Source organism: Cervus canadensis, chromosome 2, assembly GCF_019320065.1.
Source record: "Cervus canadensis isolate Bull #8, Minnesota chromosome 2, ASM1932006v1, whole genome shotgun sequence".
Lineage (NCBI taxonomy): Eukaryota > Metazoa > Chordata > Mammalia > Artiodactyla > Cervidae > Cervus > Cervus canadensis.
The window spans coordinates 49,671,584-49,687,605 of NC_057387.1; the positions used below are offsets into that span (position 1 = coordinate 49,671,584).

The 16,022-nt window shown below is 36.9% G+C and overlaps 1 protein-coding gene across 1 annotated transcript in view; it reads left to right on the forward strand.

Annotated features, from left to right (window-relative positions):
• The window catches only part of HFM1 (helicase for meiosis 1), a 121,779-nt gene that overhangs the window by 75,252 nt on the left and 30,505 nt on the right, over positions 1-16,022 (forward strand). The window contains exons 31-32 of the mRNA XM_043448911.1: positions 1,214-1,317; positions 1,776-1,922. Of these exons, the coding sequence (XP_043304846.1) occupies positions 1,214-1,317; positions 1,776-1,922 (251 nt within the window). The remainder of the gene's footprint in view (positions 1-1,213; positions 1,318-1,775; positions 1,923-16,022) is intronic.

Sequence of the window (16,022 nt, forward strand, 5' to 3'; positions counted from 1 at the left end):
TATTAGATCTGTTTTAGATTATTTAGTACTCAGCTTAACAAAGTATAAAGTCTTTGGTTTGAAACCAGTGATAAATGACCTTTAGGAGTAGCTCTAATTCATTATTGCTGAACTGTCTTATTTTGTTGCTTTTCTCCTATAATTCATGACCTTATTACTCTTTGAGTGCAATCTTCAAAGTATATTTTCTATTTCTGTATTAAAATTTGACTGCTAGAGCCACTGTAGGATCCAGGCAACCAGATAACAATAGATAAAGGAGATACCTTGCCTCATATCTTGTTCTCTAGCATATCATTCTATAATTTTTACTTCAGCCTTTTTTCTGATACTCCTATATATTTTCTCCCAGGGTGTCATAAGCAAATTCTGAGGATAATAGTTGTAGCTGCAGCTAATACTTTTTGAGCACTTAGTAAGTTCCAGGTATTGAACTGTTTAATCGTTATATACGTAGTTTATAGCAAAAACTAGATTCGAAGCTCAGCATTCTGACTGCAGAGGCTATGCTCCTAAGCATATAACATACCTGTAAGTTCAGTATGGTAGTAACTGGAATGGGAATCCCCTGACTGTCGCCAGTGTACTGTAAGATACTTTCCTAAAACCCCCAGGCAAGGATCCTGAAGAGGCTACAGTGACTGATTGAGGATATGCTTTTCACTAATAATTACTCTCCTGCAACTAGCCATAATACACTTACAGAGAATATAAAATTACATAAATCTTTATTCTCTGTGACAAGTAAATCTAATGACTTTGACTACAGGAGGCTAAAATAAGTTCAATCACAGAATTGACTGCTAGTGATATGATGTTATTAGGTACAAACTATTTCATATCATTAAAAAAATACTCAAAGTTCTCACAAATCCATGTAACTTATGTATAGCCACTTAAAAGTGGTAGTGATTTAAGGGCAAGATCATAGGTTGTCAAGAACAACTGTATGTACAGGTGGGCTTGAAGTGATTGTATGCAACTTAGAACCAGCTGTTGGGTGAACATATAGTTAAGTAAATTATGGAAATGGTAGCTCCATTGAAATTCCATTTTCCCTATCCAAAGAACTTCGGGAAAGTAGTTTTCAGAAACTGACTTAAGTTTACTACCAGATGGGACATACCTTAGTATCAATTAGCCCTTGATGATTAGTTTATTATTTCATTTAACATTCAAGATCACAATTTAAGTGACACATTACTTTTTTCAGGGATTCTGTTTTGCTAAAAGCTGGAAATTGGGCTAAAAAGTTTGATGTGAGGAGAGCTCTTCAATCTGAAGATCTTAGCATAAATCTAATTAGTTCAGAATATGGTAAGTCATTGAAATAATGAATACATGAATGTAAAAAATATGATAGTACTTAAAAATTTCCTTTATGTAAACAGAAAAACAACATAAGTGATATTGTGTAAAAATAATTTAAGTAAAATGAATAATTTTAAAGGAAGTTTCATGTATTTGGGTATGTAAAGACAGTGTAAACTAGGATAATAAAATTAAATTTTCATCGGTTCATTTATAGACATTTTATTTTTTTAAAGTAAATTTCAATTATTGTAGGAGCATTGGTTTTTACTTTTATGACAGATGTGTACTTCTTCATTTGTTATACTTTTTTAAAGTTTCTTTAAAACGTTTTTATTTCCTGAACTTGTTAGACCTTTTAGTTCAACAAGGTATAAAATATAAGAGGTATAAAAACAAATAAGTGGTCTCATGCATGAATATATATGACTTAAGCATTTGTATGCTTTTTTTTCTTTTTCCAGTTGGACTTGATATACAGCGGAAATTTACGGTCTTTTACTTAGGACCTAAGAGATTTGGAAATCAAATAATTATACAAAAAAAATCAGAAACAGAGATTTCCCATTCTAAACATTCAGATAGATCTACTGTAGCAGGGCCCAAAAAAGGTAAATAGATGTGTTTATTCCTGTTTTGCATTAAAGCAAATATAAGGCTGGGGATGGTATCATCAGGATAGTATTGCTTCATTTAGATTGTGGATACTCTGGAATTAGATGTTTAGGCTTTCTAATGATTGCATTAATAATACATAGTAGGAATTCTTATAGTTAGTATTTGTCAAATTGTGGTGATTTTTTATTTCTCCATCAATTTTGAATGAGATCCTTGCCGGGTACAGTAATCTTGGTTGTAGGTTTTTCCCTTTCAGTTCTTTAAATATATCCTGCCATTCCCTTCTGGCCTGCAGAGTTTCTGCTAAAAGATCAGCTGTTAAATGTATGGGATTTCCCTTGTATGTTACTTGTTGCTTTTCCCTTGCTGCTTTTAATAGTCTTTCTTTGTGTTTAATGTTTGTTAGTTTGATTATTGTGTCTTGGCATGCTTCTCCTTGGGTTTATCCTATATGGAACTCTTTGCCTCTCTTGGACTTGATTATTTTCTTTTCCATGTTAGGGAAATTTTCAACTATAATCTCTTCAAAAATTTTCTCATAACCTTTCTTTTTCTCTTCTTCTTCTGGGACCTCTATAATTCGAATGTTGGTGCGTTTAATATTGTCCCAGAAGTCTCTGAGACTATCCTCAGTTCTTTTCATTCTTTTTGCTTTATTCTGCTCTTCAGAAGTTATTTCCATCATTTTATCTTCCAGCTCACTGGTTTGTTCTTCTGCTTCAGGTATTCTGCTATTGATTCCTTCTAGAGTATTTAATTTCAGTAATTGTAGTATTTGTCTCTGTATATTTATTCTTTAATTCTTCTAGGTCTTTGTTAATTTATTCTTGCATTTTCTCCATTCTGTTTTTGAGGTTTTTGATCATCTTTACTATCATTATTCTGAATTCTTTTTCAGGTAATTTTCCTGTTTCCTCTTCATTTATTTGGACCTCTGTGTTTCTAGTTTGTTCCTTCATTTGTGTAGTATTTCTCTGCCTTTTCAATATTTGTTTTAAGCTTATTGTGTTTAAGGTCTGCTTTTCCCAGGCCGCAAGGTTGAATTTTTTCTTCCTTTTGGTTTCTGCCCTCCTAAAGTTGATCCAGTGGTTTGTGTAAGCTTTGTATAGGGTGAGATTTGTGCTGTTTTTTGTTGTTGTTTTTCCTCTGATGGGCAAGGCTGAGTAAGGTGGTACTCCTGTCTGCTGATGATTGGGGTTATATTTTTGTTTTGTTTGTTGTTTAGATGAGATGTCCTTCACAGGGTGCTACTGGTGGTTGGGTGATGCAGGGACTTGTATTCAGGTCGTTTCCTTTGTGTGAGTTCTCACTATTTGATACTCTCTAGGGTTAGTTCTCTGGTAGTCTACGGTCTTGGAGTCAGTGCTCCCACTTGAAAGGCTCAGGGCTTGATCTTGAGCTGTAGAGATAGCCTTCACCATTCATGGCCACATAGAAGCTGGCCTTCACCCCTTGGATGGCCACCACATGCAGGCCCACAGGGATTAGATTGAAGAGGGTGTAGTCGCTGTTTTCGTCCTTGGTCCCATTGACGGTACTATCTGGGTGCATCTGCAGGAAATATCCCTGCTGGCTGAATACCGTTATCACAATTCCTTTCAGCTGAGGTTCGCTTAGGCTGCTGCTGAACCTCCGGCTCCTTCCAAAGAGACACTGCAGCATTTGTACTCCTTTCTTCAAAGAAAGCTCAAGAATCTTCTGGGGTGATTTTTGGAGAAAAAAATTGACTAGTTTTTTATATATATTTTCCCTTTTCATACCCACTCCATTCTTATGGCCATGTTAGGGATACAGTAAGTGATGTATAAGAATTAATAGATTTGATAAGACAAAGCAGTGACAATTTTTTTTTATTATGGGACATTTAAATAGAGAAGTAGAAAGAAGTGTATATGTACCCATCACCCACCTTAAACAGTTATCAGCTCAGGGCTAATATAGTTTCATCTGTACTTCTGTTCATATTTCCCCTTATATTTTTATGAAGAAAATCAGACATTATATTATTTCCTCCATAAATGTTTTAGTATATATTTGTAAATGGTAAGGATTTAAGAAAAAATAACTGCATTACATAAAAAACTAATGGTAACTAATTATTATCCAATATTGAGGTAATGTTCAAATTGCTGATTACTCATAAATATAGATGTATCATCTTGATACCATCTAGATATACCAGATTGGCTGCTGAATCCTTTTGCTATGTCCTTAGTAGTTTTGATAGCTTTCATGCTGTATGGGATGATACGGTGTTCTAGGCTTACCTTTTATAATTCCAGCCTCAGATCTGTAATAAGCCTTTTCTCCAAAGATCCCTGGTTTCTTTTCATGATAAATAATTTGTGTGCTTGAGGAGCTCATTGCCATTGAGAGATTATCTCTTACCTTTTTCCATGCACAGAATTATGAAATGTGATTTTTTTGTTTTTATAAAGACAAATGCATAATTGATTTATAGTTAAATGTCCAAATCAAATTCAGAGCTATAGTATTTATTCTTAAAGTCAATGATCTATACTCAACGATCTGTATCTCCTTTCTGCTATGCTGAGAAATTTGATTATCAATGATTTCAAAAATGATAGAATGCCACTAATCTTCTTTATTCTACATTATACACACAACAGTTAGTTGTTATTTTTCAGATTAATAGCACCAAACTGCACTTTTTTTGGTCTGCATCACACAGTTTGTGGGATCAGCCATTCACTATGTTTTCCTGACAAAGAAAAAAACAAATCCTTGCTGGTGAAATATAACATAATCCAGAATCTGCAGATATAATGTCTGCCATACAATAAGAAATTATGAAACCTGCAAAGAGGCAGGACCATATTACTCATAATTAACTATATAAGAAAATGAAACAGCCCTGTAGGTGATTCAAATGGTAGAGTTGGCATTTAAAGATTATAAAATATCTGTGATTAATATTTTCAAGAAAATAGGAGGAGGAAATATATAAAATGAATGAAATGATGGAAATTTTCACCAGAAAATTGGAATCTATAGAGATTTAAATGAACTTTCTAGAACTGAAAAATGTAGTATCTTAAGTGAAGAACTCATTAGTTAGGTATAGTTTGGATATGTTCAAACACAGGATTTATGAACTATTAGACATATCAATAGAAAACATCCAAATGGAAGCCCAGAGATAAGAGAACAGAAAGAACACAAAAGAGTATAATACTCAAAATGCTAACATATGCATAAAGTCTGAGTAGAGAAAGAATGGGACAAATGCAGTATTCAAAGAGATAGGCTGAGAACATTCCAAAACAGTGAAAGACATCAACCCACAGATTCAGAATTTCAGCAAACCCGAGAAGAGATAAATGCACAGAAGACCACAGAAGACTGAAAATGAAGAGATAAAACATGAATTAACAATATCAAGAATGAAAAAGGTGATATCATTACAGATCCTATAGGCGTAAAAAATCTGCCAAGATATTATAAATAACTTTACCAATGAATTTGACATAATTTAAGTAAAAAGGAACAAATACCTTGAGGAGAAATCTTACCAAAACTGACAGAAGATATAGAAAATCTGAGTAGTCTTGGCACTAGTAATAAAATTGAAGAAATTTAAAAAGATCTTTCCACAAAGAAATCCTGAGGTTCAAATGACTTCATTTTCTTATACAGTTAAATATGAGTTATATGGTCCTGCCTCTTTGCAGGTTTCATAAGTTCTTATTGTATGGCAGACATTATATCTGCAGATTCTGGATTATGTTATATTCCACCATACAAGAGATGTGGCTATGCTCCCTGGATCAGGAAGATCCCGTGGAGTAAGAAATGGCAACTCACTCGTATTCTTGCCTGGAAAATTCCATGGACAGAGGAGCCTGGTGGGCTACAGTCCGTGGGGTCACAAAGAGTCAGACATGACTGAGCACACAGAACAGCACAGCAATGTAAAACATACCCAAACTTTCTTAGAAAAAATGAATATTTTATAATGTTTTAATTTTCAAAAGCCAGCATGACTTTGATTTCAAAACTTGGCCAGGACATTAAAAGAAACTATTCAAACTGTTCAAACTATTAGCAAGTGGAATCTAGCTACACATTTAAAAAGCATTATACAGTAAAGTATAGTGTATTCCACCTGTGCAAGAAAGCCTTGGCATTTAAAAATGGATCAATATAATTCTTACATTAACAGGGGGAAAAAACATGTGATCCTTTTTATGTATGTCAAAAAAAGGTTGACAAAAATCCAGTGTTAATTTTTTATTAAAAATATATAGCAAATGTTGTACACAATATTGAAATATTTTTTAAACTTTCCTATTTAAATGGAGAATGATGAAATTGTCTTCTCTATTACTACTTCTTTTTAACATTGTGATAGAAGTCCTAGTCAGTACAACTATTTAGAAAAAGAAATATAAGGGATAAGGATTGGGAAGGAAGAAGTAAACTATCATTAGTTGAAAGCAACATGATTATGTACCTAGAAAATATAAAAGACTCTGTGGACACACTATTAAAATTAATATATAAATTTAGAAACATCACTGGATATAGAGCCAATGTTAAAAATTGCACATCAAAAAAGAATAAAATGCTTAATAAATTTAACAAAACGTTAAATTTTGTTAACATTTTGTTAACAGTGCAAGATGTGAGCCCTGCAAACTATAAAACACCATTGAAAGAAATTAAAGAAGATGTAAATAGGTGGAAAGATACACCATGTTTGTGGATTGGAAGTCTTAATATCACTAAGATGGCAACATTTCCCAAATTATTTCAAAAAATCAATGCAATCCCTATTCAAAATTCCAGCTTCTTTTGACAGAAATTTACAAGTTGATTCTAAAATTCATACAGAAATGTAATAGACCCAAAATAGCCAAATCAGTCTTTAAAAAGAGAACATACATGGAGACTCACAATTCTTGACTTCAAAACTTACTATAAAACTATAATAATCAAGGTAGTGTATTTGTGTTATGTTGTTAGTCACTCAGTTGTGTCTGACTCTTTACGACCCCATGGACTATAGCCCTCTATGCTCCTCTGTTCTTGGGATTCTCTAGGCAGCAATACTGGAGTGGGTTGCCATTTCCTCCTCAAGGGGATCTTCCCAACCCAGGGTTTGAGCCTGGGTCTCCCATAATGCAGTCAGATTCTTTACCATTTGAGCCATCAGTGATTCCCAAGATAGTGTAGTACTGGTATAATAATAGACCAATAGAATATAATTGAAAGTACAGAAATAAATGTATACATCTATGGTTAATTGATTCGGATCAAAGATGCCAAAATAATTCAGTGGGGAGAGAGTAGTGTTTCACCAAAAATGGCTGGGCATCTGATAACCAGTTGCATTAGTTTGAACCTCTACTTCATCCTATACATAAAAATTTACTCTGAATGGATCAGTGACCTAAAGATAAGAGTTAAAACTGTAAAACCCTTAGAACACATGGGTGTATATTTTCATGACCTTGGATTAAGCAGTAGCTTATTAGCTATGACACCCAAAGCTCAGGCAACCAAAGGGGGGTGGGGAACAGATGAATTGGACTTTATCAAGATTGAAAAGTTTTGTGCTTCAAATGAAACTATCAAGAAAATGAAGAAAAAGTATGTGGGGAAAAATCCATAGAATGAGAAAATATTTGCAAATCATATATCTGATAAAAGAGTAGTATCTAGTATATATAAAGAAATCTTACAGCTCAACAAATAAAAAGGCAAACAACCCAATTAAAACTGGTCAAAGAATTTAGGTAGATATTTTTCAAAGAAGAGCTACAACATGAAAAGATGTCCAGGGGGGAGGAGCCAAGATGGCGGAGGAGTAGGACGGGGAGATCACTTTCTCTCCTACAAATTCATCAAAAGAATAACTGAACACAGAGCAAACTTCGTGAAACAACTTCTGATCGCTAGCTGAGGTCATCAGGCGCCCAGAAAAGCAGCCCATTGTCTTCGAAAGGAGGTAGGACAAAATATAAAAGATAAAAAGTGAGACAAAAGAGCTAAGGACGGAGATCCGTCCCGGGAACTCTTAGGCGGCATTGCTTGGGGTAGGGTCCGGGCCTGAGTGCCCTGAGGACAATCGGAGGGAGCTTCTGTGAGTTGCCAACTTGAACTGTGGGAGACCGAAAGAGAGAGAGTAAATTAACCGGCCCGAACACACTGCCGGCCGTTCGCAGAACAAAGAGACCGAGAGGGTCCAGAGAGGAGCTCGCAGGCTGCGGACCGGCCCAGCCCCGCCGGAGGCAGGGGGGAGGGGAAGGTCACGGCGAGACACAGGGCGCAGGCACCCGACCGGCGCGGGCGGGGACTGGGGCTGGGGACGCGGAGGGCAGAAGGCGCAGGCACCCGACTGGCGCCAGCGGAAACTGAGACTGGGTCCGTGGAAGGGAGTGGGCGCGCCACACCTGGGGAGAGTGCGCCCACCAAGCCCCTGGCTGCCTGGACCGCTCTGACGGGGAAGGCACTGAGAGCAGGCGCAGCTTTTCCTTCCGCGCTTTTGTGGAACACCCGAGGGCTGGAATCTCGCGCAGCGCGGGCCGCACTCCATATAGAACAGCCGGGAGCCTGAGCAGCGCAGACGGAGAAAGCAGCGTCAGCCCCTCCGGCAGCGCCAGCCCGACCCCGCGGCACAAGCCCGTCCCCATAGCGCCAGCCACTCCCGCCAGCGCCAGCCCCTCCGGGCAGCGCGACGGAACTAGCTACCTGAGTAAGAGTCCACCTCCGCCCGCCTGTGTCAGGGCGGAAATGAGGCTCTGAAGAGACCGGCAAACAGAAGCCAAATAAACAAAGGGAACCGCTTCAGAAGGGACTGGTGCAACAGATTAAAATCCCTCTAGGAAACATTGACTACACCGGAGGGGCCTGTAGATATCGAGAAGCGTAAGCTGGAACGAGGAGCTATCTGAAACTGAGCCGAACCCACACTGACCGCAACAGCTCCAGAGAAACTCCTAGATATAATTTTACTTTTTTCTCTCTTTTTTTTTTTTTTTAATTTTTTTTCTTTTTTTTCTTTTTTCTTTCTTCTCTTTTATTTTCCTTTAAAATCCCCTATTACTCCCCCATTACTCCTTAACTTTCATTTCCACAGACTTTTACGATTTTTTAATTAGGGGGAAAAAAAAAATTTTTTTCTTTTTTTTTTCTTCTTTTTCTTTTTCTTTCTTTTTTTTCTTTCCTTTTTCTCTTCTATTTTCTATTTTTCTTTTTCTCTTATTTCTTTTAAAGTCCTCTAGTACTCCTCTACTACTCCTTAATTTTCATTTTCAATACACTATAACCTTACAAAAAAAAAAAAAAAGAGAAGCCCTATTTTTAAAACGAAGATTATTCTCTCCCAATCTTGACTCTCTGTTTTCTACCTCAGAACACCTCTATTTCCTCCTTTCCCCTTCTCGTCCCAATCCAATTCTGTGAATCTTTGTAGGTGACTGGGCTACGGAGAACACTCTGGGAACAGACAGCTGCGTAGATCTGTCTCTCTCCTCTTGAGTCCCCCTTTTTCCCCTCCTGCTCATCTCTATCTCCCTCCTCCCTCTCCTCTTCTTCATGTAACTCTGTAAACCTCTCTGGGTGTCCCTAACGGGGGAGAATCTTTTAGCCATTAACCTAGAAGTTTTCTTATCAGGGCTGTATAGTTGGAGAAGTCCTGAGACTACAGGAAGAATAAAACTGAAATCCAGAGGCAGGAGACTTAAGCCCAAAACCTGAGAATACCAGAAAACTCCTGACACATGGAACTTTAAGTAATAAGTGACTGTCCAAAAGCCTTCATACCTACACTGAAACCAACCACCACCCAAGAGCCAATAAGTTTTAGAGCAAGACATACCATGCAAATTCTCCAGCAATGCAGGAACATAGCCCTGAACATCAACATACAGGCTGCCCAAGGTCACACCTAACACATAGACCCATCTCAAAACTCATTACTGGGCACTCCATTGCTCTCCAAAAAGAAGAAATCAAGTTCCATGCACCAGAACACTGACGCACGCTTCCCTAACCAGGAAATCTTGACAAGCCAATCGTCTAACCCCACCCACTGGGTTAATTCTCCACAACAAAAAGGAACCACAGACCTCCAGAATACAGAAAGCCCACTCCAGATACAGCAATCTAAACAAGATGAAAAGGCAAAGAAATACCCAACAGGTAAAGGAACATGAAAAATGCCCACCAAGTCAAACAAAAGAGGAGGAGATAGGGAATCTACCTGAAAAAGAATTTAGAATAATGATAATAAAAATGATCAAAATCTTGAAAACAAAATGGAGTTACAGATAAATAGCCTGGAAACAAAGATTGAAAAGATTCAAGAACTGTTTAATAAAGACCTAGAAGAAATAAAAAAGAGTCAATTAAAAATGAATAATGCAATGAATGAGATCAAAAACACTTTGGAGGGAACCAAGAGTAGAATAACGGAGGCAGAAGATAGGATAAGTGAGGTAGAAGATAAAATGGTGGAAATAAATGAAGCAGAGAGGAAAAAAGAAAAAAGGATCAAAAGAAATGAAGACAACCTCAGGGACCTCTGGGACAATGTGAAACGCCCCAACATTCGAATCATAGGAGTCCCAGAAGAAGAAGACAAAAAGAAAGGCCATGAGAAAATACTCGAGGAGATAATAGCTGAAAACTTCCCTAAAATGGGGAAGGAAATAGCCACCCAAGTCCAAGAAACCCAGAGAGTCCCAAACAGGATAAACCCAAGGCGAAACACCCCAAGACACATATTAATCAAATTAACAAAGATCAAACACAAAGAACAAATATTAAAAGCAGCAAGGGAAAAACAACAAATAACACACAAAGGGATTCCCATAAGGATAACAGCTGATCTATCAATAGAAACCCTCCAGGCCAGAAGGGAATGGCAGGATGTACTGAAAGTAATGAAAGAGAATAACCTACAACCTAGATTACTGTATCCAGCAAGGATCTCATTCGGATATGAAGGAGAATTCAAAAGCTTTACAGATAAGCAAAAGCTGAGAGAATTCAGCACCACCAAACCAGCTCTTCAACAAATGCTAAAGGATCTTCTCTAGACAGGAAATGCAGAAAGGTTGTATAAACGTGAACCCAAAACAACAAAGTAAATGGCAACGGGACCACACCTATCAATAATTACCCTAAATGTAAATGGGTTGAATGCCCCAACCAAAAGACAAAGATTGGCTGAATGGATACAAAAACAAGACCCCTATATATGCTGTCTACAAGAGACCCACCTCAAAACAAGAGACACATACAGACTAAAAGTGAAGGGCTGGAAAAAAATATTTCATGCAAACGGAGACCAAAAGAAAGCAAGAGTCGCAATACTCATATCAGATAAAATAGACTTTCAAATAAAGGATGTGAAAAGAGACAAAGAAGGACACTACATAATGATCAAAGGATCAATCCAAGAAGAAGATATAACAATTATAAATATATATGCACCCAACATAGGAGCACCGCAATATGTACGGCAAACACTAACGAGTATGAAAGAGGAAATTAATAGTAACACAATAATAGTGGGAGACTTTAATACCCCACTCACAACTATGGATAGATCAACTAAACAGAAAATTAACAAGGAAACACAAACCTTAAATGACACAATGGACCAGCTAGACCTAATTGATATCTATAGGACATTTCACCCCAAAACAATCAACTTCACCTTTTTCTCAAGTGCACACGGAACCTTCTCCAGAATAGATCACATCCTGGGCCATAAATCTGGTCTTGGAAAATTCAAAAAAATTGAAATCATTCCAGTCATCTTTTCTGACCACAGTGCAGTAAGATTAGATCTCAATTACAGGAAAAAAATTGTTAAAACTTCAAACATATGGAGGCTAAATAACACGCTTCTGAATAACCAACAAATCATAGAAGAAATCAAAAAAGAAATCAAAATATGTATAGAAATGAATGAAAATGAAAACACAACAACCCAAAACCTATGGGACACTGTAAAAGCAGTGCTAAGGGGAAGGTTCATAGCATTACAGGCTTACATCAAGAAACAAAAAAAAACCAAATAAATAACCTAACTCTACACCTAAAGCAATTAGAGAAGGAAGAAATGAAGAACCCCAGAGTTAGCAGAAGGAAAGAAATCTTAAAAATCAGGGCAGAAATAAATGCAAAAGAAACTAAAGAGACCATAGCAAAAATCAACAAAGCTAAAAGCTGGTTTTTTGAAAAAATAAACAAAATTGACAAACCATTAGCAAGACTCATTAAGAAACAAAGAGAGAAGAACCAAATTAACAAAATTAGAAATGAAAATGGAGAGATCACAACAGACAACACTGAAATACAAAGGATCATAAGAGACTACTACCAGCAGCTCTATGCCAATAAAATGGACAACTTGGATGAAATGGACAAATTCTTAGAAAAGTATAACTTTCCAAAACTGAACCAGGAAGAAATAGAAGATCTTAACAGACCCATCACAAGCAAGGAAATCGAAACTGTAATCAAAAATCTGCCAGCAAACAAAAGCCCAGGACCAGATGGCTTCACAGCTGAATTCTACCAAAAATTTAGAGAAGAGCTAACACCTATCTTACTCAAACTCTTCCAGAAAATTGCAGATGAAGGTAAGCTTCCAAACTCATTCTATGAGGCCACCATCACCCTAATTCCAAAACCAGACAAAGATGCCACAAAAAAAGAAAACTACAGGCCAATATCACTGATGAACATAGATGCAAAAATCCTTAACAAAATTCTAGCAAACAGAATCCAACAACATATTAAAAAAATCATACACCATGACCAAGTGGGCTTTATCCCAGGAATGCAAGGATTCTTTAATATCCGCAAATCAATCAATGTAATACACCACATTAACAAATTGAAAGATAAAAACCATATGATTATCTCAATAGATGCAGAGAAAGCCTTTGACAAAATTCAACACTCATTTATGATTAAAACTCTCCAAAAAGCAGGAATAGAAGGAACATACCTCAACATAATAAAAGCTATATATGACAAACCCACAGCAAGCATCACCCTCAATGGTGAAAAATTGAAAGCATTTCCCCTGAAATCAGGAACAAGACAAGGGTGCCCACTCTCACCACTACTATTCAACATAGTGTTGGAAGTTTTGGCCACAGCAATCAGAGCAGAAAAAGAAGTAAAAGGAATCCAGATAGGAAAAGAAGAAGTGAAACTCTCACTGTTTGCAGATGACATGATCCTCTACATAGAAAACCCTAAAGACTCTACCAGAAAATTACTAGAGCTAATCAACGAATATAGTAAAGTTGCAGGATATAAAATTAACACACAGAAATCCCTTGCATTCCTATACACTAACAATGAGAAAACAGAAAGAGAAATTAAGGAAACAATACCATTCACCATTGCAACAAAAAGAATAAAATACTTAGGAGTATATCTACCTAAAGAAACAAAAGACCTATACATAGAAAACTATAAAACACTGATGAAAGAAATCAAAGAGGACACAAACAGATGGAGAAACATACCGTGTTCATGGATTGGAAGAATCAATATTGTCAAAATGGCTATACTACCCAAAGCAATCTATAGATTCAATGCAATCCCTATCAAGCTACCAACGGTATTTTTCACAGAACTAGACCAAAGAATTTCACAATTTGTATGGAAATACAAAAAACCTCCAATAGCCAAAGTAATCTTGAGAAAGAAGAATGGAACTGGAGGAATCAACCTGCCTGACTTCAGACTCTACTACAAAGCCACAGTCATCAAGACAGTATGGTACTGGCACAAAGACAGAAATATAGATCAATGGAACAGAATAGAAAGCCCAGAGATAAATCCACGAACCTATGGACACCTTATCTTTGACAAAGGAGGCAAGGATATACAATGGAAAAAAGACAACCTCTTTAACAAGTGGTGCTGGGAAAACTGGTCAACCACTTGTAAAAGAATGAAACTAGAACACTTTCTAACACCCTACACAAAAATAAACTCAAAATGGATTAAAGATCTAAATGTAAGACCAGAAACTATAAAACTCCTAGAGGAGAACATAGGCAAAACACTCTCCGACATAAATCACAGCAAGATCCTCTATGACCCACCTCCCAGAATATTGGAAATAAAAGCAAAACTAAACAAATGGGACCTAATGAAACTTAAAAGCTTTTGCACTACAAAGGAAACTATAAGCAAGGTGAAAAGACAGCCCTCAGATTGGGAGAAAATAATAGCAAATGAAGAAACAGACAAAGGATTAATCTCAAAAATATACAAGCAACTCCTGCAGCTCAATTCCAGAAAAATAAATGACCCAATCAAAAAATGGGCCAAAGAACTAAACAGACATTTCTCCAAAGAAGACATACAGATGGCTAACAAACACATGAAAAGATGCTCAACATCACTCATTATCAGAGAAATGCAAATCAAAACCACAATGAGGTACCATTACACGCCAGTCAGGATGGCTGCTATCCAAAAGTCTACAAGCAATAAATGCTGGAGAGGGTGTGGAGAAAAGGGAACCCTCTTACACTGTTGGTGGGAATGCAAACTAGTACAGCCGCTATGGAGAACAGTGTGGAGATTGTCTTAAAAAACTGGAAATAGAACTGCCATATGACCCAGCAATCCCACTTCTGGGCATACACACTGAGGAAACCAGATCTGAAAGAGACACGTGCACCCCAATGTTCATCGCAGCACTGTTTATAATAGCCAGGACATGGAAGCAACCTAGATGCCCATCAGCAGATGAATGGATAAGGAAGCTGTGGTACATATACACCATGGAATATTACTCAGCCATTAAAAAGAATTCATTTGAACCAGTTCTAATGAGATGGATGAAACTGGAGCCCTTATACAGAGTGAAGTAAGCCAGAAAGATAAAGAACATTACAGCATACTAACACATATATATGGAATTTAGAAAGATGGTAACGATAACCCTATATGCAAAACAGAAAAAGAGACACAGAAATACAGAACAGACTTTTGAACTCTGTGGGAGAAGGTGAGGGTGGGATATTTCAAAAGAACAGCATGTATACTATCTATGGTGAAACAGATCACCAGCCCAGGTGGGATGCATGAGACAAGTGCTCCGGCCTGGCGCACTGGGAAGACCCAGAGGAATCGGGTGGAGAGGGAGGTGGGAGGGGGGATCGGGATTGGGAATACATGTAAATCCATGGCTGATTCATATCAATGTATGACAAACCCACTGGAAAAAAAATAATAATAATAATAAAAAAAAAAGAAAAGATGTCCAACATCATTAATCAATACAGAAATTCAAGTCAAAACCAGGGTGTTACCACCCAGTAGGATGGCTTTAATAAAAAAGATGAACAATGACAAATGTTGGCAAAGATGTAGAGAAATTGGAACTCTCACACTTTTGGTAGTGGGGATATGAAATTGTGCAGCTGCTTTGGAAAGCATTTTGTCAGTTGCTCAAAAAGTTAAACATAGAATTACCATGTGACCCAGGAATTCCTCCTTTAGGTGTATGTCCAAATGGATTAAAAAATCCTCATAAAAATGTGTATGTGAATGTTTATAGTAGCATTATTCCTAACAGCCAAAAAACAGAAACAACCCAAATATCTATCAACTAATAGATAAGTAAAATGTGGCATATTCGTTTAGTGGAATGTTACTCAGCCATAAAGAAGAATAAACTACTAATATATGCTACAACATAGATGAACCTTGAAAACATCCTAATTAGAGAAGCCAGTCACAAAAGATCAGATATTGTATGATTCCATTTGTATGAATGTCTATAATAGACATATACATAATGACAGAAAGTAGATTAGTAATTCCAGGAGAAAGGGGCAAGTAGGTTGGTTGTCTTGTTTATACTACATTCTCCTTAGACCTTCGTTCTGGCCGCTGTTTTTCCGACAGCAAAATTATCAGCAGCTAGCGTAACCTTCTTTTATTCAGGCCAAAGTCCAAATTCCTAGAAGGAAAAAGATACTTCCATTTAAGAAAGACAATTAAGAATTAGGATTACACGGAGAGTATATAAAATCAAGGCTATCGGTAGTGATCCTTTCCCATGTACAGAAATGATCAAA